Source organism: Mauremys mutica, chromosome 9 (genome assembly GCF_020497125.1).
Source record: "Mauremys mutica isolate MM-2020 ecotype Southern chromosome 9, ASM2049712v1, whole genome shotgun sequence".
NCBI classification, from domain to species: Eukaryota; Metazoa; Chordata; order Testudines; family Geoemydidae; genus Mauremys; species Mauremys mutica.
Genome location: NC_059080.1, coordinates 61177218 through 61202332, shown reverse-complemented (window position 1 = coordinate 61202332; position 25115 = coordinate 61177218). Strand labels below are relative to the sequence as shown.

Here is a 25115-nt window from a genome sequence, read left to right as displayed (position 1 = left end):
CAGAGTAGCTTAAAACTGCCAGTTCCTTTTTGATATACATGGCCATCTTCAATGTGTGAAATACTCTGGATTGCACCTTAAAATTAAATATCCAACAATGAGATGTTACTGGATAGTTTCAGGCAAGATTATGGTATAAAGCTATGGCTTGCATTGGAGAAAGGCAGCCAGGGCTAAACTCCTGAGCATTTTGTGTGGAGTGCCAGTGCAGGAAAGCCCTGTGCTGCACTCTAACAGGTTATTGTGTGCATTTTTTGCCCCATTCTGCTCAGCTCCCTACCAGAAGAGCATGTTCTGTTTGGGCAACCTATCGCTACTATCCATGGCCTTGTGTGCTGGGAGTGTGCAGACAGAGAATTTTCCTGGCACCTGCCAGGGCTGCCCGGGGGCAAGTGGGGCAACTTGCCCTGGGCCCCACAGGGGCCCCACGAGAATATTGTATTTTATAGTATTGTAACTTTTTTTTATGGAAGGGGCCCCCGAAATTGCTTTGCCCCAGGCCCCCTGAATCCTCTGGGCAGCCCTGGCACCTGCACAAGGGTGTAAATGCCAAGGGAAGGAAGCTTGAATCTGAGCCTACTCCTTTCGAAGTAAATAACAAAAATTCCATTGACATCAGTGGAGGCAGAAAGGTAGGCCTTTTATGCCTGCTCCCCTGGGGTGAAATTGTGGTGCCATTGACATGAATGCTAATTTTGTCATTGACTTTAAGCAGGGCTAGGATTTCACTCTTAATGTTCACCCATGCAGGGCTATCCACCAGGTAGCCCTATATATTTGAGAACACTTTTCCTTTCTAATTGCTGTCTTTATTCCGGTTAGTGGTATTTCTAACTAGGGTTTTTTCTTTTTTCCTATTGCATTGTTCAGGTTGTTTTCCCATCTGCTTCCAGGTGTGTTTTCTGGGGGCAGAGTCTGTGTGCATGCACTGTAAGAAGTTCATTTTAGTTTATCTATTTTTTATTGAGACAGTTGAGCTGCTTGGTAGCTTATTTACTTGTCAGTACATAGGGATTGTTGTCAGAGCATTTTGACTGTATCTAAAGTGAAACTGACAAAGATCTTAATGCTCTTATGGTGTGCAAAAAGAAGTGGATTAAAAAACTGGAGAAACACTATGCATTAGAAGTCAGGGCTATGACGAAATGTGCCATAAGGGTTAACACTATATGTGATTATAAACTGAGGCTATAATGGAACCAGCAAGTAAAGCCTGTGACTATCAGGAGACACCAATGAGTGATATCAGTCCAATGATATTCTGGTCAGAAATACCAGTTAAGAACCACATTCTGCCAGTCTTGCTCATGTTGATAGGATGGCGGAACTTAGCCCTAAACTACATGAATCTTAAGGAGGGTTTTCATAGTAAAAAAAACTAGTCTTCATTATACTTTAATCCATTTTCTTCTACATATTTTTCTTAATTTTTCCTGTAAATATGTTAACAATTGATGGCATTGTATTTAAATAAGAGTTTTCTCCCTAGCAATCCAAACCTTGCCCTACTTAATCCTGCAATGAAATTATAGTGTTGAATTTGTGACACCAGTCATGTTGTGCCAGCAGACTGTGAAATCATAAACCTAGGATTATTACTTTACTTCAGGTAGAAGTAGAAGCTGAATTGTGATGGAAAACAAACTAAATCAGACATAAATCTTGAACAATATCATCAGGAGAACTGAAAAGTACAGGCTAAGTAAATTGATGTTTGTGTAAATGTTCTTGCTTTCAAATTTGTCTTAGCACAAAAGTCACTTTGTCGGACCTCTCCTTTTTTAGTAAATTTAGTGCTTGTGAATGAAGCCCTTTATTTACACAAAACAGCTGCAGCGTGGACAGGGCAAGCTTCCCCTCGAGCAGCGATAATCAGACTGAGGCTTGCAAGTCGCAAGTGGCTCTTTAATATGTCTTCTCCTCTTTGCAGCACATGATATTAAAACACTGTGTGATTTAATTATTAACCAGTCAGGAGGCTTTTACTAATTATTAACCAATTGTATCAAGTATCAGAGGGGTAGCCGTGTTAGTCTGGTTCTGTAGAAGCAGCAAAGAATCCTGTGGCACCTTATAGACTAACAGACGTTTTGCAGCATGAGCTTTCGTGGGTGAATACCCACTTCTTCGGATGCAACCAATTGTAGTTGATATAATAATAATACTGGGTCAGTCATTTTGCTGATTTTTATTTATAGGTATAGATATAGATATAAAAATCATAACTGAAACAATGAATTCACACTACTGTGGCTTCTTTGGGTAATGTTGATCACTAATTTGGCTCCTGAACCACTGAGGTCAGTATCACTGCTCTGAAGTATTTCAACCTTAAACTGGATGGTCACCCACTTTAGAGAGAAGAATCTCTATATACTTACATAATCCTTGCCTTACACTGAGATTGCCAAAAGGAGATAAGAACAACCTTTTCCTAGATGCTGGACAGAGGATAGTTTATTTCACGTAGGATATCAGATATCACCTGGCTACAAATTTCAGTCATGGCTTACCTGAGCTGGACCTAAACCTTTAAACTAATCCTGAAAGTATTCATATTCAGTCCACAGTCCCTCTGAGCTTGTTATGGAAAAGGTTGGGATGTCTGTAAGGAATTCTAGCAACGCAGGGTGCCTATGGGATTATTCGAATAGTCATGGACCTATCCAAACCCCATTGAAATCAACCAAAGATATTTGAGTACCACAACTGAATTTTTCCTGTTTTGATCCCTCAACTAGTAGATCACACAAATGCTGATTTTTTTCCTGATCTATGCCCAGTAAAAGAAGGAATCAGATGTATTTTACAAAAGAATTGTATAATACATGCCACTCCCGCTTTCCCAGCAAAGTGTCACTTTCTCTACATTGAGAGAACTTCATTGCTTTAGGGTGATGTTGCTCAATGTCTGCTGAAAAGGATTTAGGAAGAGTAAGAGGCTGAAGAACTGTAACTCAACGAGATTTCAAAGTGAGCATTCCTGATCTTTTTGTTTTTGTTTTTTGGACAACCTTTAGCTGTCTTGTTTTAAGCTTTTTTTTTTTTGCTTATTATAAAAGTGTGCGACACAGTCTTGATGAGACTACATTTGACCAAAATCTAATAAATTTTCAGGTTAAATATGGCATATGGAAAATACATACCAGTTTTGAATACAAATGGTCTTCTTAATTAACTTGCTTTAAGCTTTTGTGGATGTGAATGAAAAGACTATACATTTTTAATTCAGGCCTTTATCATTATTATAATAACTATGCTGTTGTATAACCAAATGGCTTCCCTCTAATGTTATAGCTGGTCCTGTCAGACTTCCAGTACTTTGATTTTTTTTAAAATGTATTTCTTCAAATTTGTTACAAAATGTGGGAAAATATAAAAAAGATTATAGTCAGAACCTTAACTAATACCTTAAGTCTAAAAGGTCCATCTTGGTAAAAGTAGTAGTAATATTTAAGGTTCTCTTACTTTTAGCTGTTCTAAAGGGTTGATTCTGTGAAGGTACCTATCACAGTGAGCTCACAGTTTAAGTCAAGCAATGCAAGTGGATGAAGAAAAAGGATAAAACATAAAATTGTTTTCCTCTAATAAGTATCAACTATTCCCATCAGCCCATCACAAACCATTATTAGTTGGCAATTTTGTCTGGATATCATAATAAAAGAAGGTCTTCTGAGTGATCTGGAGGAAGCGGTCATGACTGATCTTAGCGACTAGGCCAGGGAGGGTATTTTGTGAGTGTGAGATGGAGTGGAAGAAAGCAAGGAGGTGTCTGTGAGAGAAGTAGACAGAAGCACAGCTGAGGGCATAAATGGCAGAGCGGAGGGGGTGACACAGTGAGAGAGCGAAGCAGAAAAGTAGGGTTGGTCACAGTTGTGAAGAGCTTGGAAGAGGAGAACAAGAGGCTTGAACTTGATGCAGCAGAGGGATTTTAGTTCTTGATCCTACCCCATTGAGAATAGTGGGGGCTTTGACTGCAATGAGCAGAGGATCAAGCCCAAAAAGAAAGATAATCTGCCGTGTTTGTGTTGGTTAGAGGGAGATGGGGATGATGTGAGAGTTGTGGAGGCTAGAGCATGCATGAAGGGCCCAATCCAAAGACCACTGAAGTCAATGGGATCAATCCCTGAGTGCATATAATATTGCAGTTCATATATTCCCTGTTGATAGCTGTTACTTAATTCCAAAAGTTTAACCGTGTCTCTTTTGAGCAACTGACTTCTGGAAAAAGCAGATGTTTTGACCTCTCAAAATAAATGTATGTTTTGTTTTTGTTTTGTTTCTGTATGAAGTGTAGCCAATATCCTATCCCTACAACATATATCTGATGATATAAAAATTCTGATGGTCCTCATTATGCTTTCTAACAAATTCTGCATTGGGATCATAAAATATCTTTCTGTACATCATAGGTCACCTTTAAAGCCTATTTTTAAAATTTCTGCAACTACGGCTTTCTATAAAGGGAGTTGGATCCCTGCTCTCGTTCTGTGCCAAAAGTCCTATCAGCCAAGTATTATGAGATCTGGCTTGATTTTTCAGTATGTCTCCACTGCTGTGAAGTTTATTGCTAGTTTGTTTCTATTTTCAGAGAGTTCAAGAACTCTAGTCTCCTGAGATTGCATCTTCTTGTATATTGTATCAATCCTGTTTTCTACCATTGTCATCCAGCTGCCCAGGTTAAAAAGTTAGGCTGTCAGGTGTTCCAGTTTGTGTCCAACATTCTACATTTTTGTCTGCAACTGTTGAGAAGGTTTACATGATGTCAGGCTTCAAGTGTAAAGTCTCCTGGAGATTTTGAATAGAATTCTGTGTCTAGTTTTAGCTCTTTTGTGATCTTACTTGTGCTTGTATTTGAAGAATCCCATCTCATGGTCTAGGAAACCAGTGGGGTCTTTGAGGAAAAAGGTATTCCTTATCTGTTTTGCACTGTCCCTTGGGCATTGCTGCAAATGTTCCCTTGACAGATGTTTGCTGTGTGTGTGTGTTTGTTTTGTCCTGTTTCCTGGCTTTATTGAAAAATATCTTTTAAAAGGGAAGCATGTCTGAGCCAGATCTCCAAGTCAGTGCATCATCCTTCCATTTTGTATCACAGACATATCCTGACCCCATTATTTTGGCTTTGATGCATTAAATGTGTATATGGAAATATCAGAACTATTTTCAGTCCCCTTGAAAAGGCCATATAAGTTTAAATGGAAGATGCATCCCAACTGATGTTGTTCTAAGAAAATACATTCCTTCACTCAACACAATACAACCTGCTTGGTTAACATCTACAGTTCTCTTTGGCAATCTACCTGGCAGCAGTTTTTCACATACCTAGAAGAAGGTAAGCATTATTAAGGGCACATCTCAAGCATTTTTCAAATGCATTTCATAGCCCAAATCAATATTCTCCTAGTAACACCAACGAATTGATTTGGCAGATGGTAGAATACTAGGTTTGCTTTAATCAGTTGTATACAAATGCCAGTGGCAGAGTTGCGTTGCATTAAACTTTTCAAAGTGTACTTTGTCTTGTATGGTATGTGCATCCAGAATGTCTTTAGAAGGTGGTGTCATCAAACCACTCAAGTCTGTCTGCCAACCTGCCCTTATGCCAATATTTGGGAGGCCTTCCATTATAAACTAGACTGTAAAAAGTCCCTTGAGTTCTACATGAAGTGGATAAAGATAATTAAAAAGGATATTTAATTTTGTGTTCCTTTTGACACCATCAACTTAGTCCTGTCAAAGAACATTAGCAAACTGTATTTCTCCCTGCATTTCCCATTGTTGTTATTGGGTAAGGCTATTTTCTGAAAGTCAAAGCCTATTATAGCAGTTCTGCCAGAGACAGTATCCACCTCAAGTCATGTCTGCCCCAAGAGATCTGTAGGGCAACCGCGTGTGCCTCACTCGCTTTTATTTTCATTTACTAGATGTGGTTCCCTAGACATTGCATTATGTACTGAAGCTAGAATTGGACTGTCTGTGCTGCAGTCTCTCAGGCATATCACTGAAATTTGCATTCATTATCCCTTGTCCAAAGTTCTCTTTTTTATATATAGTTATTTGCTCTTAGAGAATATTTTTAAGTGTTTGTGCCTAGTTGTGTTAAATATTTAGCTCATGTTAAGATTTTCTGTGGTGCCCAATGGTCTGAATGTCTTATCACACACCCTGCTTTTACCCCCAGTGTAACTCCACTGATTTCAGTGGAATTACGACTGTTTTTTACAAGGTATAAAAGAGAGAATTGGGGCCAGAGGGCTTGGTCTTCTATATACTCCTCTAGCTCTAGTGTCAGGGATGATATTATCGTCCTTTTCCTCTAGAGAAAGTGTAAATTATGTGTAAATACCTAAGTAGAGTATCCATCATTATTTTTTTTTATATTTCATTATTTTGCAGGTACCCAGCAGCGTGCTAGGTGCCTTGCCAAACAAATGGAAAAAATACATTCCCTGCCCTGAACAGTGCCATCTAGACTCAACATGACCCAGTGAAAGTCACAAACAGACAGCAAGTGTGTCCCTACTAGGCTGACAGATGGTAATGAATACATAGTAAAATCCTAGTATGGACAAGGCAGTTGTAGTTTTAATATGTTAACAGGTAAATACCTTTTTTCCTGATCAAGTCTCACAAAGGGAAGGTAGGCAAGGACAGAGTAGGGGAAACTGCAACTCTTGCAAGATCACACATTTATTCTGTAGGATGAGTACAAATTCTGAAGGTACCATTAAGTTTTACTGTGTTACCACCTTTCCATGCCTATTAATTCTCTTAGGCGGGATGGCGAACGTGCGCTTTAAAGAAGGGATTTGAACACACTGAGAGTGGCAGCTCTGCAGAAAGGTTTAGGGAAGGCCATCCTAACAACAAGGAGTAAAGTGATATGTATGAAAGCAGGAGAGTTTTCTGACATGAAGGCATAAAAAAGGTATGAGGCTGGCATCATTACCACAGCAGAGAGGGCTGGGTTGCACCCTACTCTGAGATGCAATTGAGCTGCATGATATAGGGCCTTGGAAAAAAGAACAGGGCTTTTTGAGCTTGCAGTGCAGCGGAGAGCCAATGAAATGGCTTGAAGGTGGAGGTGCCATGCACAGATCCACACCCACACACTTGAGAACTGAGGCAAGTTAGGCTAGCTCACTTAGTACCATAAGCCAAAAGGAGGCTGTGGGATGTGGTTTATTCCTTTCCATGCACACACAATGGCTTCTGTGACATTCTAAAAATGTCTGGAACTTTTCAGCCTTCCAAGTGCCATGTACCAGTATGTGCACAAACCAAGACCATGAATCTTTGCAGGAAGGTCCCACTAGAGAACAACTTTGCCAGCTAATTATTGGAATTTGACTCTTTTCATTGCAAGTTTCGTATTACAAATGTGGGGTTTGGGTATCCTTTCATTTTTACACTGGCATAAATCAGGAATATATTAATTTAAGTCAGTGGAGTTACACTGATGTAAGTGAGAGGAGAATCAGGCCCAACTAATAAAATGTATAGTCTGAAGTTCTACAAAAATTTACTTTAGCAAGCATTTGTATCATGGGAAGTGTTAGGGTTTGGGAAAAGAGAATAGGTTGGTTAAATATATATATATACACAAACTGGTGCATTATTTTATATCTCTGTTTGCTGGAGCTCAGACAACAAATGTATCAAGATGTATTTCTTGTTTTTTATTAATTATTTTTTTAATAAACTTTTCTTGAACATTGCATCTTAATGAAAGGTGATACAGCTGCTTGCTAAGTGTCAGTAGATTAATCATTCCTCTCTTGGAGACGTCTCAGTTGTCTTGCACAGTGGCTCAGTAATCCAGATAATAAAGAACAGAGAGAGATCTTTGCACCAATAAAAAATATAACACAAGGCAAAAAAGTACATAACAGGTTTCACTGGGTAATGTTATTGATGGAATTGCTATTGCATGAAGCACAGTTCTGTCAGTCACAGTCATGAATCTGTCATTCCAAAAGGATCACTGAGGGCCACCAGCTGGTAGTGTCATCCTGCGGATCAGTAGATGGTAGCCAAGGAACTGGTGTTTTAGAAATTGGTACAACATTAAGCACAAGGTCTTCACTGTGACGCCATGAAGTTGGTTGGTGAGCAGCCAGTAGGATACCATGATTGCCATCCAGGTGGTATAAAACACCTCTCCATTTGGTATTCATGCCCATTTTTCAAAGGCAAGTATTCAGGGTTGTTAAGACATAAGTTGATAAGGCTGATGGTTTATTTCACTGCACTCTTTAGCAATACAGTTTTCTTGCTATTGTGCATATTGTACTATGTACCAACTTTATGACATCTGCCTGGGGGGTGGAAATCACTCATTATACTGTCCTATGGTTCATAAGGCCAGATGTGCTGAGATTTGCATTGATAAAACACAGAAGAGATGGTTAAAATGGAAAATTTGGGGTATAACATAATGGTGTGGGTTAATGGTTAAGCGTAATTGCATTTTAAGCTAGTCATAGGAGCAATGGAAGGAAAATGAGTGAGGAAATTTGCTCAGCATATTAGCTGTCTATATTCGAATTGAAGGAGTATGGGGAATAAACAGGAAGAACAGGAAGTATTAGTACATACGCTAAATTATAACTTAATTTGCACCACAGAGACTTGGTGGGATAAGTCTCATGAGTGGGAATATTGTTATAGATGGACTTAGCTTGTTCAGGAAGGAAAGGGTAAAAAGGGAGGAGGGGTGCATTACACAAGAATATATACACATGTTCTGAGGGCCAGAAAAAGGTAGGACGCAGACCAACTGGGAGACTCTGAGAAAAGGGGTAAAAGTTAGGAGTGATGTAGGAGAGGGTCTATTATAGACCATGACATCAGGAAGAGGAGACGGACGAGGCATTTCTAGAACAAATGACAGACATATCCAAAACACAAGACCTGCTAGTAATGAGGAACTTTAATTACCCAGATATCTGCTGGAAAACTAATATGGTAAAAAACAAAATTTCCAAACCATTCTTGGAATGTATAGGAGACAACATTTTGTTCCAGAAAGTGGAAGAAATAACCAACCATTTTAGACTGGATTCTTACAATCAGGAAGGAATTGGTAACAAATCTGAAGGTGGAAGGCAATTGGGGTGAAAGTGATCATGAAATGATAGATTTCATGATTCTAAGGAAAGGAAGGAGTTAGAGCAGCAGCAGAAGGACAGTAGACTTCAAAAACACAGACTTTTACACACTCCGACAATGGCTAGGTAAGGTCACATGGGAAGAAAATCTAAGGGGAAAAGAAGTTCAGGAGAGCTGGCAGTTTCTCAAGGATATGCTATTAAAGGCACACCTGCAAACTATTCTGATGCAAAAGAAAGAAAAAAAAATAGTAAGAGGTCAAGATGGCTCCATCAGGACCTGAAAATCAAAAAGGAATCCTATAAAAAAGTGGAGACATGGACAAATTGCTAAGAAGAGCACAAAAGAATAGCACAAGCATGCAGGAACAAAATCATAAAGGCTAACGCACAAAATGAGTTACTCCTAGCAAGGGACATAAAAGGCAAGAAGAAGAGGTCCCTTAAATAAATTAGGAACAAGAGAAAGGTGAAGGAAACTGTAGGTCTCCTACTTAGCGGGTAAGCCAATAACTGATGGCAACAAGAAAGCTGAACTGTTTAATGCCTAGTTTGGTTCAGTCTTCACTAAGAAAGGTTAATGGTGACTAGATACTTAATATTAACAACAGCGGGGGAGGAATGCAAGGGAAATATCAGGTTGAACAATATTTAGGTAAGTTAGGTATGTATTCAAGTCAGCAGAGTCTTATGAAATTCATCCTAGGGTATTTAAGGAATTAGCTGAAGCAATCTTGAAAATTTTGCTATTAGCTTTGAGAACTCTTGGAGGATGGGTGAAGTCCCAGAAGACTACAGAATGGCAAACATAGTACCTATCTTTAAATGGGGAACAAAGAGACCCATGGGAATATAGACCACTCATCCTAACTTCAATAGAGGGAAAGATACTGGAACAAATTATTAAACAATCAATTTGTAAGTAGCTGGAGGACAAAAAGGTTATAGGGAAAAGCCAGCTTGTATATGTCAAGAACAAATCATGTCAAATCAACCTACATTCCTTCTTTGACAAGGTTACAGGCCTGGTGGTTAGGGGGAAGCAGTAGATGTGCTGTATCTTGATTTTTGTAAGGCTTTTGACACACTCCCACATAACATTCTCATAAGCAAACTAGGGTAATGTGGTCAAGATGAAATTACTATAAGGTGGGTGCATGATTGGTTGAAAGACCAAACTCAAAGAGTAGTTATCAATGGTTTGCTATCAAACCAGTGGTGTGGTGGGCATATCTAGTGCAGTCCCATAGGGTCATCCTGGGCCCAGTATTGTTCAATATTTTCATTAATGACTTGGATAATGGAGTGGGGAGTATGCTTATAAATTTGCAGATGACACCGGGCTGGGAGAGGTTGCAAGCACTTTGGAGGAAAAAGCTTAGAATTCAATCGACCTTGACAAATTGGAGATGTCAATAAAGACAAGTGCAAAGTACTTCACATAGGAAGGAAAAATCAAATGCCCACTGCAGAACTACTTTTGAGAAGAAAATGAGGGCTTAGATTTTCAAAGTGGCCTAGAGCAGTGGTCTTCAACCCAGGGTATGTGTACCTCTGGGGTTATGTAAAGGTCTTCCAGGGGAGTACATCAACTCATCTAGATATTTGCCTAGTTTTATAATGGCTACATAAAATGCACTACCGAAGTCAGTATAAACTAAAATTTCATACAGACAATGACTTGTTTATATTGCTGTATATACTATACACTGAAATGTAAGTACAATATTTATATTCCAATTGATTTATTATATAATTATGTGATAAAAATGAGAGCCATTTTTCAGTAACAGTGTGGCTGTGACACTTTTGTATTTGTATGTCTGATTTTGTAAGTAAGTAGTTTTTAAGTGAGATGAAACTTGGGCGTACGCAAGACAGATCAGACTCCTGAAAGGAGTACAGTAGTCTGGAAAGGTTGAGAGCCACTGACTTAAAGAATGTAGACATCCTATTTCCACTATAAATTAATAAGAATTGGGCCCCTGAATCCTATAAGCAGCTTTGAAAGTCCTAACATAGATAGTTTACATCAACTTCTGAGTTTAGATATATTCAGCCAAATCCTCAGACAGAGTAAAATAGGACTAAAGTCAATAGAACTATACTGATTTACACCAGATGAGTTCAGTGTATTCCTTGAAAAGACCTTGCTATAATATCAAGTTTGCAGTACACTAATACACCTCTACCCCGATATAACGCTGTCCTCGGGAGCCAAAAAATCTTACTGCATTATAGGTGAAACCGCATTATATTGAACTTGCTTTGATCCACTGGAGCGTGCAGCCCCGCCCCCCCAGAGCGCTGCTTTACCGCGTTATATCTGAATTTGCGTTATATAGGATCGCGTTATATTGGGGTAGACGTGTATTATTTTAAAAAGAAATTGAGAAATTCAGTGTACGAGGCTGTGCATATGAATTTTGGTGGGGTTTCCATGTTGCTCTCTAATCCCTGCTTTAAGTATATGTGGAAGCTGACTTCCTTATTCAGACTGAGTTCATTCAGGCTGGTCATCTGTGTTCAGAGTTTCTTTTTGATCCTCGGAAGAGCATAGACCATTAGCCACCACAGATCAGAGCACTGGGGTGCTTAATGGCATATAGTGGCCCTGCTCAGAGTAATAGCATCCTGAGGGAAATGGAGCAATGGAAATGCTCTCCCAGCTGGACATGATCAATAATACATGGAACTGCTGCCTATAAGAGCTTTGATCAGATACTTGTAACCAAACTAGTACTGTCTCCTGTAGGGAACAGGGAAGGGAACGGTGTGATAATGCCACCCCCATTTCCCAGTCTCATGTGGCTAAATATCATTACTACTGTATCAAATGCAGCTCCTGCAGCTGTCTGTCTGGAATCTTTTAGTTTTAATGTTTGTTCTCTGAAACCTTTAGCTATCTAAAGAGCCAGTGGAAACACTGGGTTAGTTTTGGACATTGCATAGGCAGTTGTTTGGGAGCATCTTATATTTTGTCCCCTTTCAGATTACAAATGAAAAATAATACAGTGTGTTTCAAAATCACTTGTATAGTTCTGACTTTAAAAAGAACTTCTAAAGCCAAAATATTTTTTTAAAAATAAGGAAAGAAATGTATATTTATATTCAAAATATTATCCATGCCAGTGTCTAGGCAACAGTTTGCTTCTGACCCATTTCAAGCTTAGGATAATTGTGTGAGCTAAAAATCATCTAAACTGTACTTCTGGAAAGCTGTTAAGATTTTTTTAAAAAACATTTTTAGCTTTTCCCAGTAGATCAGTAGAATAATGTTACTATTAAACCCACAGTTTTGAAACCGATTAGTAATTCTTCCTGTATTTGCTATTCATTGCATAGCTAGTTCAGAATTGCTGCATATAGATGATGTTTTTATACACATCTCCTGGTCTTTTTAACCTGTAGGTTGTTGATACAGACATTTCAGGGTCTAGTGTGAATAAAGTACTACAGGAAATAGGGTGTAACTTTTTAATAATTAGAGTAATTAACTGTTGGAACAATTTACCAAGAGTCATGGTGGATTCTCCACAACTGACAATTTTTAAATCAAGATTGGATGCTTTTTCTAAAAGCTCTGCTCTAGGAATTATTTTTGGGTAAGTTCTTTGGCCTGTGTTACACAGGAGGTCAGACCAGATGATCACACTAGTCTCCCTTCTGGCCTTGGAATCTATGAATCACTGGCATTAACAATTCTGTACTACTATTTTTTCAGTTAAATTACAGATTATTAGATAAAGTCAGCCAATTTCTGACTATTCTTAATGTATATTCTCAGTAATTCAGGATCTGTTGTCAGCACACAAAAAATGTGTTACATAGTGCAAAGAAGTAAACAAATCAAATTACCTTTCAGGAAATGTATTGTTTATTACAAAGTACACCTCTACCCCAACATAACGCGACCCGATAGAACGCGGTTTTGCATACAACACGGCAAAGCTCTGACACGCTGCTCTGAGCAGTGTGTTAAGGGTGTCGGGCCAGGCCGGGGCTGAGGGGTTTGATAAGGGGCAAAGGGTCTCGGGGGCGGTCAGGGGCTCCTGCTCCCAGGGTCTGGGGGCAGGAGCTGTGGGAGGGCACTTTGGGGGACCCTGCAGTCCCAGAGTGGCCCTGGGGATTAGCGGGGGGCTGGGAGCAGCCCGCTCTGCTTCCCTCGCCCCAGCCGTGTCGCTCGGGAGAGGGGGCTTGGAGGAAGGGATTTCCCCGCCCTCACTGGCAGCAGCAGAAGCAGAGCAGTCCGGCCCCAGCCCGCTCCACTCTGCCACCTCCCAGCCACGGCGCTCTGCTTCCCGCCGCAGGTGAGTGCAGGGGCCGTCCTTTCCCCAACCTCCCTGCACTCACCAGCGGCAAGAAGCGGAGCAGCCAAGCCCCAGCCAGCTCCACTCTGCCAGCTCCCAGCTGCAGCACTCCACTTCCCGCCAGAGGTGAGTGCAGGACCTTTCCCCAGCCCCCTCCAGCAACATGGCTGGGGCCAGGGCAAGGAAAGTGGAGCAGGCTGGGGCCGCGTCACTCCCCTTCCCGCCGCAGGTGAGTGTGTGGGGGGGTGTCCTTTCCCCAACCTCCCTGCACTCACCAACGGCGGGAAGCAGAGCGCCATGGCTGGAAGGTGGTGGAGTGGAGGGGGCTGGGGCCAGGCTGCTCCACTTCTTGCCACTGCCGGTGAGTGCCTGTCAGGGTGTGGAGGGTGTGGATAGGGGTCGGAGCAGTCAGGGAGCAGGGAGGTTGGGTAGGGGGTGGGGTCCTGGGGGTGATTAAGGATGGGGGTCTTTGGAGGGGGCGGTCAGGGAACAAGGAACAGGGAGGGCCAAAGCAAGTTCCATATAACGTGGTCTCACCTATAATGCGGGTGAGATTTTTTTGTTTCCCGAGGACTGTGTTATATCGGGGTAGAGGTGTATATCAGACCTGATACAGAGCCAGCAGGTTAATTCTGTGCCTACAGGATAGGATTTCAAGTAAGATGGATGTATAGCTGCCTCCTGGAACAATCCTGATCTCCAGTTGTGGCAGCCTGCACATAGTCCTCCCTCCTCAGTGGCTCTGTGACTCACTTTGAGTTGTTAGTGTGCCTTCTCTCTGTTATGTTTGACAACATACACAGAGAAGTTAGATAAAAATACACAATACTCTTGCTGGAAGGTTGTAACATAACACTGTGTCTTAGAATTGAGAACAATAGTGCACAAGACCCAAGAGAGAGACAGCAAGTTGTTCCTTAAAACAGAGGCACAATTCAACCCGCAGTACTCTAGGCTGGTGCTCTGCACTCTGGCTCTGATCACACGCATCCCTACTTAGCCTCTTCACCTGCAAGTAGGTCCAGGAAACCCCTTATAAGTTCAAGTGATAGTTTATCATGTTAACATGGTTTTCAATACTCCTCATTCTCCTTCCCCTCAAGAGCAACCAAGGGGGGCATATCTTCTCTGGAACCCACCTCCCTACAGCCAATGGACTGGACTCAGTCCATTCTCTCTGGACTGTGTCTCTGTGGACTCAGTGTTGTTATAGTCAAGTCAGTCCCAGGATATTAGAGAGAGAAAGTGGGTGAAATAATATCTTTTACTGGACCGATTTCTGTGAGTGAGAGACAAGAATTCACATCTCAGGTCAGCTGCATGTAAGCTTGAAAACTTCTCTCTCTCAGCAGCAGAAGCTGGCCCAATAAAAGAGATTACCTCACCCACCTTGTCTCTCTGGACTCAGTTTGTTAGAGAAGTGTTCTATATGTAAATAGTTAATGGATAAGGTGCCAGTAAGTGACACACAAGAAGATGGACTAAAGTTCTTGGGTTTTCTAGGACCAATAGTTGTTGTGCTCTGCAAATGGCTTCCTCTGGCTGCCCTTAACATCAGCTCCTGTCACAGTTCATATGTCTGGGTAGTCCCAGCCACATCTGGGGCCAGCAGTTGGCTGCCCAGGCATGTCAGTCATGCTATTTGTATGGCCCCTACAGCCATTCATGTATTAAGCATGTGAGTAACAGACCCTTGAGGTCCTGTGGGTCCTAACCCTCTCTCCAGAGAGCAGTTGGCTATAGGTGTAACAGATTGAATATGTATATAAATAGCTCTAGAAGATAGAGCCACCAAATTTGATGTATGCTTTCCCTGATTCCAAGATTAAATGATGGGAAATGACAAAATGGGAACTGACTGCCTAGGAACGAGTACTGTGGGAAGGGATCTGGGGGTCATAGTGGATCACAAGCTAAATATGTGTCAGCAGTGCAATGCTGTTGCAAAAAAAAAGCAAACATCATTCTGGGATGTATTAGCAGGAGTATTGTAAGCAAGACACAAGAAGTAATTCTTCCGCTCTACTCTGCACTGATTAGGTCTCAGCTGGAGTATTGTGTCCAGTTCTGGGTGCCACATTTCAGGAAAGATGTAGAGAAAGTCGAGAGAATAGCAACAAATATGATTAAAGGTCTAGAAAACATGACCTATGAGGGAAGATTGAAAAAAACTGGGTTTGTTTCATCTGGAGAAGATAAGACTGAGGGGGGATATGATAACAGTTATCAAGTACATAAAAGGTTGTTACAAGAAGGAGGGAGAAGAATTGTTCCCATTAACCTTTGAGGATAGGAGAAGAGGCCATGGGCTTAAAATGCAGCAAGGGCAGTTTAGGTTGGACATTAGGAAAAGCTTCCTAACGATCAGGGTGGTTAAGCTCTGGAATAAATTGCAGAGGGAGGTTGTGGAATCTCCATCATTGGGAAATTTTAAGAGCAGGTTGGACAAACACCTGTCAGGGATGGTCTAGATAATACGTAGTCCTGCCTTGAGTGCAGGGGGCTGGACTAGATGACCTCTCAAGGTCCCTTCCACTTCTATGGTTCTATGATATCTAAATATCAAACACTAACAATGACTTCGGCAGCAGACGGATTTGAACATTGTGGTGGCATCTAGGGGCTTAGTCCTGCAAACACTTACATACATGCTTATATTTAAGCACACAAATAGCCCCACTGATCTGAATGGACTTTGTACTCAACCAAATATAGATAATGACGGTTATGCCATTTTTCTTTATCTAAATTAAGTAAAAGAGGGTGGCCATGTAGCAACAAGCAATATAATAACATTGGGTGAGATTTGTACCTCCAGGCATTGGAATCCATCAGGGGATCATTGGCATGGAAAATGAATAAGGCTCACTGGATGGGGTGGCTAAAGGCATTGCTTCTGGTTGGATCATATTTGCACAAAATCTATATAATGCTATATGCCTTTAATGCTGCTGAAAAGCATTGAATGGAGGCTTGTGATTTGCAGAGTTAAAGCAATATCATTTGTAGGTGGAAAAAAAGCTTTTTTTACCTTCTTTATCATTGTGATGCCCTGAATATCTGGAGAAACTCTGATAGCTATAGCAAGTGATAAAAAGCATAGAGCAATAAGAATAGGTAGCAAAGCATTATCTTGCCTTGTGCTGCTGTTTGTGATGGGAAGATGTTCAGCCAAAGGAATGCACGTGGAGAATTGTAGAACAATTTGATGGAGGCTATAAATTGATGTCCATAACTAAATTCCTCCTGTACTGCAACAGGATGATCCCAAAGAGTTGCATCAAATGCATTCTCTGCATCTAATACTAGGAGACAGGCTGCTGTTGGTTGTGTATTTTAACACAATGAATGTTTTGGGTTTTTTTTAAATCCATTATTTTGCACTTTTTATTCTTGTCATCTTTCCTTTCTCTGCAAGGTTAAAGTCATTGATAATTTTCCTTAAAAACTGACCATGCCACCTCTTCTATTCTTCACCAGAATTTCAAGCATACCCTTGAACTCAAATGTTAAACAGCAGTATGTAATGTTTTTACTGTCAGGTTTACTTGAAGTCTAAGTTTATTCACTTGTTTGGTTTTAATTAAGATAGGACAAACATCCTAGTAAAGGTCCAATTATAATTTGCAATTCTGTTTGTCACTGAGAGAAGAGATAATTTATGCTGGCATTTTCAAAGGGTATTAGGTGCCCGACTCTAATTGAAAGCCAATACAAGTTGAACGCCTAATTCTCTTAGCCTCTTGTGAAAGCCCCATCCTTAGTTTTCCAGTCTTAAAAAGCTATCAAGGGAAGATTGCTGACAAACTGAAAGAACATCTGAGTTATCATGTAGAGAATGTAGCTGTGGCTAAGGAGAAAATTGTAACAGGACCTTTCTCTTTGAGTTCCAATCCAGAAGAATGCAACCTCCTTCTGCTTGAGTTTACAAAGGCGTACATTTGGTATGATGATTCACAGTTCCCAAGCAGATATGGGTGCATAGGGGAAGCCAGTTGTTGAGTGACCTTCCCCATCAGTCCCACTGCCTAACTGGGCCATGAATACCACCTCGTCCAGTTTTGCTGCAGAGGAGGTGCAGGAAAATCAAAGTAGTTTGCATAGGATCCCCAGAAAAATGGGGACCCAATTCGTTACTTGTATTTAAGGATGCAAAAACAAGTAGAAAGAACAATATCTTGGTGCTGAAACAGAACTACAGCAATGACTGAATGATTAGTTGGTGTGTGTCTATAACTTTGTCCATGGTGATAGGATAAGGATGCTGATAGAGGCGGGCATTTACTGTGTGAGAACAGCTGATGTTTTTCAGATCCAAAGGTCTAAGGTGAGATTGCCTAGAGGCGGGCTCTACGTATGTCTATATCTGAACTGCTCCTAACAAAGTCATAATGATAAAGATAATGCATGACTGAAATGAAGACTGCTGATGTAGCAGATTGTGCCGCTTGAAGGAGTTCTTACAGTACATCTAAGGCTGAAGCCCAGCAGGCAATCTCATCTTCTCAATTGCTGACCTCTCCTGAAAAGCCTCATTTCACTGAGTGGAACATTTCCCCTGCTGATTGAGAAATTGTACAGCATTGCCAACTCTTGCGATTTTACTGCAAGTCTCGCGATATTTGTTGTCTTCCTTAAAGCCCCTGGATTCCAGTGATTATCTGAGGATCTCAAATTTGATTTTTAAAGCAAGTTTCCAGCCCATAGAGTTGCGCAGAAAAGCTTGAAACATAAACCTGAAAGGTTCAAACACCAAAATACAAATAAGAAACCTGAAAGGCTGGGTTTTTTTAAATATCTCATGATCTTTTTGGGGACTGACTTGTGATATTGGAATGGTTGGAGTTGATAATACTGCAAGAAATCATGTCATGTTATGCAGATCTGGGGTGATGAAAGAATTGTTTGCACTAATTACACTATTTACAAACATGTTTGCTTTGTAATATGTTTATTGACCCTGACACATTGAGGAAACCTTGTGTATGTTCATTATTCTAATGAAAATAGCCTGTAAAATGTTACCCTCTCACTTTCAGTGTAAATATTTTCTCTCTGGTTGATCATTTGTTCCCTTTTTTTAGTTACACCAGCAGAGTTGTTTCCAATGGACTGAAGGCACAAATTAATAACCCAGAATTGAAAGTCAAAGGATTAGACCCTCTCATCAGTCATTTAATTGACAAACTTCATCATTTTAACCAGGTAAGTAAGTCTCACAATTAAAAGCTTTTCCACGTTGGGTCTTAGAAGGGATCTGAAGGTGAAAACTCTGGGGTACAGTAATTCCTCGCTTAATGCTGTAGTTATGTTCCTGAAAAATGCTACTTTAAGTGAAATGATGTTAAGCAAATCCAATTTCCCCATAAGAATGGGGGGTTTAGGTTCCAGGGAATTTTTTTCACCAGACAAAAAATATACCGTATTTTCCGGCGTATAAGACGGGTTTTTGGGCTAAAAAACAACCCCCAAAAATCGGGGGTCATCTTATATGCCGGGTATAAACTTGTAGCCCTCTGACTTCCCTCCGCGGCTAGGATTTAAAAGGCTCTGCGCTGCCCGCTGCGGTGGGGAGCCCAGAGCCTTTTAAATCCTAGCCACGGCTGGGATCTAAAAGGCTCTGGGCTGTCCGCCGCGGCGGGCAGCTCAGAGCCTTCTGACTCCCAGCCGGGGCTGGGATCTAAACGGCTCTGGGCTCCCCGCCGCGGCGGGCAGCTCGGAGCCTTCTGACTCCCAGCCGCGGCTGGGATCTAAAAGGCTCTGGGCTCCCCGCCGCGGTGGGCAGCTCGGAGCCTTCTGACTCCCAGCCGCGGCTGGGATCTAAAAGGCTCTGGGCTCCCCGCCGCCGCGCGCAGCCCGGAGCCTTCTGACTCCCAGCCGCTGCCGGTTTCTAAAAGGCTCTGGGCTCCGCGCCGCGGCGGGCAGCCCGGAGCCTTCTCACTCCCAGCCGCGGCTGGGATCTAAAAGGCTCTGGGCTCCCCGCCGCGGCGGGCAGCCCGGAGCCATCTGACTCCCACCCGCGGCTGGGATCTAAAAGGCTCTGGGCTCCCCGCCGCGGTGGGCAGCTCGGAGCCTTCTGACTCCCAGCCGCGGCTGGGATCTAAAAGGCTCTGGGCTCCCTGCTGCGGCGGGCAGCCCAGAGCCTTCTGATTCCCAGCCGTGGCTGGGATCTAAAAGGCTCTGGGCTGTCCGCCACGGCGGGCAGCGCAGAGCCCTCTGACTCCCTGCCGCGGCTGGGATCTAAAAGGCTCTGGGCTGTCCGCCACGGCGGGCAGCGCAGAGCCCTCTGACTCCCTGCCGCGGCTAGGATTTAAAAGGCTCTGGGCTGTCCGCCGCGGCGGGCAGCCCAGAGCCCTCTGACTTCCCACCCGCAGAAGGGGGGGGTCGTCTTATACGGCGAGTATATGGCAAAACTAATTTTTTAATGAAAAAATTAGGGGGTCGTCTTATACGCCCCGTCACCTTATACGCCGGAATATACGGTATATATTATATAGATAGACACACAGTATACGTTTTAAACAAACAAGTTAATACTGTTCACAGCTGTGATGATCGTGAAGCTTGGTTGAGGTGGTGAAGTTAGAGGGTGGAAGAGGGTGGGATATTTCCCAGGGAATGCCTTGCTGCTAAATGATGAACTAGCACTTGGCTGAGCCCTCAAGGGTTAACACATTGTTGTTAATGTAGCTTCTCATCAAGGCATCACGAGCAGGAGGGAGGGGAGACAGCATAGCAGACAGACACACAACTTGTGTGTGTGTGTGTGTGTGTGTGCAGGGCCGCCCAGAGGGGGGGGGCAAGTGGGGCAATTTGAGAATATAGTATTCTATAGTATTGCAACTTTTTCTTATGGAAGGGGCCCCCGAAATTGCTTTGCCCCAGGCCCCCTGAACCCTCTGGGCGGCACTGTGTGTGTGTGTAAGTAAGTGTGTGTGAGAAAGAGAGATGCACACTGCCCCTTTAAGTAAGCTGACCCACTCTTAAGTGCATTGTCTTTTTAAGTGGATCAGGAAGTTGAGACAGCAGCTGCTGCCCCAGGCTCTCGGTCTCTCTCCATCAGTGTCCGCTCCCTGCTCTATATGGAGAAGGGGTAAGCGGGGTGCAGGACCAGGGGGAGGGGGACGCCTTGACATTAGCCCGCCCCTTCCTCCCCCCCTGCACAGCAAGCAGGAGTCTCTGGGAGCAGCTCCCAGGCAGAGGGCAGGAGCAGCACATGGCAGTGGGGGAAGGACAGCTGAACTGCCCGGCAATTGATAGCCTACTGGGCGGTTGCTGCACAGGGAACTTAGGGGAGTGGGGAGCTGATGGGGGGGCTGCCGGTCCACCCTGCTTCCAAGCCCCCACCAGCTAGCTGCAACAGGCTGCTCTTCCTGCAAGCAGTGGACAAAGCAGGTGGCTGCCAAACGACATTAGAAGGGAGCATTGCACAACTTTAAAGGAGCATGTTCCCTAATTGATCAGCAACATAACAACGAAACAATGTTAACTGGGACGACTTTAAGTGAGGAGTTACTGTATATTGTATACTGTACTGAAGCACAGAACCTAAAGAACAGCACTGTGGGATGGTGACATAACTGGGCTATCAACTACTTTTGTGCCTTGGGAGCTGGTCCAATTTATGGCAGCCTTCCCACAGCTGTCAATGGGCTGCTCTGCAACCCAGAGTCCCTGAGGGCTGGGGAGATGCCTCCTTATCCGCAGCCCCATTCATTACACAGGGGCCTGTGACAAGTGTGAAGCTGCCTATGCCATCCTATGATGTTCCTAGGCTGGTGGAATTTTCCTTCAGCCTGGAGCACACTTGTTTTCTGCTAGAGTGGATCCCCAAATCTGTGGTGACTGAATTCCATAGAATACCATAGTCAGAATACAGAGTTTGACTAGGCCAATTAACCTTGTGTGCAACTTTCAAAATGTTTCCTTGCCTGAGTGTGATTTCTAACCTTTCCAGCCATAAAAGGAAAGATGATCTGCCGATAGGTTTACCAGAAACATGATTAACCTAGTCTGCGTAAACTCTCAGCTCATGCTCCCTTGGTTGTGCTTGCTGTCCAACCCGAACTGCTGTGTTTCAGTGCTGAATCCATCATGATTCTATTGTACTATTGCTTCAGCACAACTCAATGCAAGTTGCAGAAATAGCGTCAGTCTAAATTAGCTTAGAGCTAACATTTAACAGCAATTGATTTTCATGTGAAGTAGACATGTTTTCTTGTCCAGTTGAAAGAATGTTTATAGCTTGTGTCTTTGGAGTCTGCAGTGTTTATACATGAACTCATCCCTAATTTTTCACCATAAGAGAATGGTATAGCACGAGACTGAAAATAGGCACTTTATAGGCAATGGTTATTGGACCTAACCTCATCTGCTCTGGAAGGTATGGAGGAGAAAGTAATCTGCACCAGATAATGTGCTAGGGTGAATTATTTTCTTCCTGGGTCCCAGAGGAAGCAAGGAACTGAGTAGCTATGACTTTGTGTCAACAGTTTGTTCTTGAGAAGCACAAATTTGTACTGCTCCTTACCCAGGGCTTGTGGCAAATCCACAATCTAGCCATCAATTAGTACTGCTGTTAAATTTAAGATGGTTCTAATATTTCTCTAGGCTGAAGATTTAGGGATTCTGTGTATTGATTTAACTTGCCATTGGGAATTATAACTTCCAACAGGATGTGGTATTTAATATTGCAGTGAAATAAATATTAAGACAGATTGGGTAAAGTGATTATTCATTATTTATTGGCTTTTGCATGTTATCAAATAGTGTTAATTTACTTTATAAATAGTAATTATAATTGATCTGTGTAATAGTTTTCTATAAACTCTGACAATCAAATGTAATTAGAAATAGATTGTCTGAGTATAACCACAATGCTGGTCACGCAGCTCTGACCCCAGCAGCCTGTCAGCAAACTCCAGACATACTCTGGCTTCCAGCAGCCTTGGTTCCTACTTACAGAGTAATTCCAATACACTGCCAGTCCTGGATTTCTCCTCCCCACCCCCTGAAAAAAAACCAGGCACTCTGCACTGTCTAGCCCTTTCCTGGGCAGTCCAGATATGAGGTCCACTGCCCCTTTAAGGAGATCTGCATAGAATCATAGGAATGGAACGGACCTCAAGAGGTCATCTAGTCCAGTCCCCTACATTCATGACAGGAGCAAGTATTATCTGCACCATCCCTGACACTGTTTGTCTAACCTGCTTTTAAAAATCTCCAGTGATGGAGCTTCCACAACCTTCCTAGGCAATTTATTCCAGTGCTTAAACACCCTGACAGTTAGGATGTTTTTCCTAATGGCCAACTTAAACCGCCCCTGCTGCAATTTAAGCCCATTGCTTCTTGCCCTATCCTCAGAGGTTAAAGAGAACAATTTTTGTCCCTTCTCCTTGTAACAGCCTTTTATGTACTTGATAACTGTTATGTCCCCCATCAATCTTTTCTTCTCCAGACTAAACAAACCCAGTTTTTTCCAATCTTCCTCATAGGTCATGTTTTCTAGACCTTTAATCATTTTTGTCTCTCTTCTCTGGACTCTCTCCAATTTATCCACATCCTTCCTGAAATGTGGTGCCCAGAACTGGACACAATACTCCAGTTGAGACCTAATCAGTGCAGAGTAGAGCGGAAGAATTACTACTTGTGTCTTGCTTACAACACTCCTGCGAATACATCCCAGAATAATGTTTGCTTTTTTTGCAACAGTGTTACATTGTTCACTCCTATTTAGCTTGTGATTCACTGTGACCCCTGGATCTCTTTCCGCAGTACTCCTTCCTAGGAAGCCGTTTCCCATTTTGTATGTGTGCAACTGATTTTTCCTTCCTAAGTGGGTTACTTTGCATTTGTCCCGATTGAATTTCATCCTATGTACTTCAGACCGTTTCTCCAGTTTGTCCAGACCATTTTGAATTGTAATCCACCAAAGCACTTGCAACCCCTCCCAGCATGGTATTGCCTGCAAACTTTATAATTGTACTCTCTATACTATTATCTAAATCATTGATGAAGATATTGACCAGAACCAGACCCAGAACTGGTCCCTGCAGGACCCCACTCATTATGCCCTTCCAGCTTGACTGTGAACCACTGATAACTACTCTCTCGAAATGGCTTTTCAACCAGTTATGCACCCACCTTATAATAGCTCCATCAAGGTTTTATTTCCCTAGTTGGTTTATGAGATAGTCATGCAATACAGTATCAAAAGCCTTACAAAATTTAAGATATACCACATTTACCCCCTGCCCCGCCACAAGGCTTGTTACCCTGTCGAAGAAAGCTATAAGTTGGTTTGACATGATTTCTTGGCAAATCCATGCTGATTGTCACTTATCTTATCGTCTTCCAGGTGTTTGCAAATTGATTGCTTAATTATTTGCTCCATTATCTTTCTGGGTACTGAAGTTAAGATGACTGGTCTGTAATTCCCCAAGTTGTCCTTATTTTCCTTTTTATAGATTTGCACAATATTTGCCCTTTTCCAGTCCTCTGGAATCTCTCCCATTTTCCTTGACTTTTCAAAGATAATCACTAATGGCTCAGATATCTCCTCAGTCAGCTCCTTGAGTATTCTAGGATGTATTTCAGACACTGGTGACTTTAAATTGTCTAGGTAATTTTTAACTTGTTTCCCTATTTTAGCCTCTGAGCCTTCCTCATTTTCACTGGCATTCTGTATGTTAGATTTCCAATTGCACTTACCTTTTTTTTGAAAACTGAAACAAAAAGTCATGTAGCATTTCTGCCATTTCCACATTTTCTGTTATTGTGTCTCCCACTTATTGACTAATGAGCCTATCCTGTCCTTGGTCTTCCTCTTGCTTCTAATGTATTTGTAGAATGTTTTCTTGCTACCCTTTATGTCTCTAGCTAGTTTAATCTCATTTTGTGCCCTGGCCTTTCTAATTTTATCCCTGCATACTTGTGTTGTTTGTTTATATTCATCCTTTGTCATTTGACCTTGTAGCGGTGCGACAACTCACCAGCGCAGCGCCTCCTGCTGGTCATTAGCTCTTCCAGCCCAGAGCGCCCTCTGTAGGCTAGAGTCTCATCTGCCACAGTCCCCTGTGTCCCTCCTAGACCCCAGTGCCCCTTTCTCTTGGGGTGTTGCCCCCTGACAGTGCCCCACTCTCTGGGTCTCCCCTCCCAGGGAAACCCCCACTCTCTATTCCTACCTTGCTGCAGTGGCTACTGCCAGTCATCATCTAGCTCCCGCTCACTGGGGCACACTGCAGTCTGTAAACCTCTTATCATCGGCAAGAGGGTTTGGACTTGCTGCCTTTGCCTATCTCTGGGCTGCCCCTCAGCAGCCCCAGTATCCTTTTTGGCCCTCTAGCAAAGCCTGCAGCCTGGGGTTTTACTAGGCTGGAGCTCCCTCTGCCCTTCCCCAGCACTGCTCCACCTCAGGTACCCTTCTCAGCACCCAGGCAGCCCAGTCCTTCTCTCTCAGGAGCTAGAGAGAGTCCACAGGCTGTTTCTTTTCTCTTCTTAGGTGGAAAGAGAGAGGTGCATAGGGAGAGATACTTGAGGTGCTTTTGTCCAACCCTTTGAAATATATTTTCCTGAGAATTAACCCTAAATAAAGTGCCTTTCTGCTGTGAGACTGGAGACATGAGATTGTGAAAGAGATTTCATGCGCTTTGCTCGAATGTGGATTTTTTTTCTTGTCTCCTGTCTTCCCTCTTGT

At 42.5% G+C, this 25115-nt stretch overlaps 1 protein-coding gene across 6 annotated transcripts in view; it reads left to right on the top strand.

Annotated features, from left to right (window-relative positions):
* LOC123376999 (glypican-5-like) overlaps positions 1-25115 on the top strand; it is a 654555-nt gene that overhangs the window by 364771 nt on the left and 264669 nt on the right. For all 6 annotated transcript variants that reach the window (XM_045029334.1, XM_045029333.1, XM_045029332.1 and 3 more), the window contains one exon: positions 18505-18625. In XM_045029334.1, coding sequence (XP_044885269.1) covers positions 18505-18625 — 121 coding nt within the window. The remainder of the gene's footprint in view (positions 1-18504; positions 18626-25115) is intronic.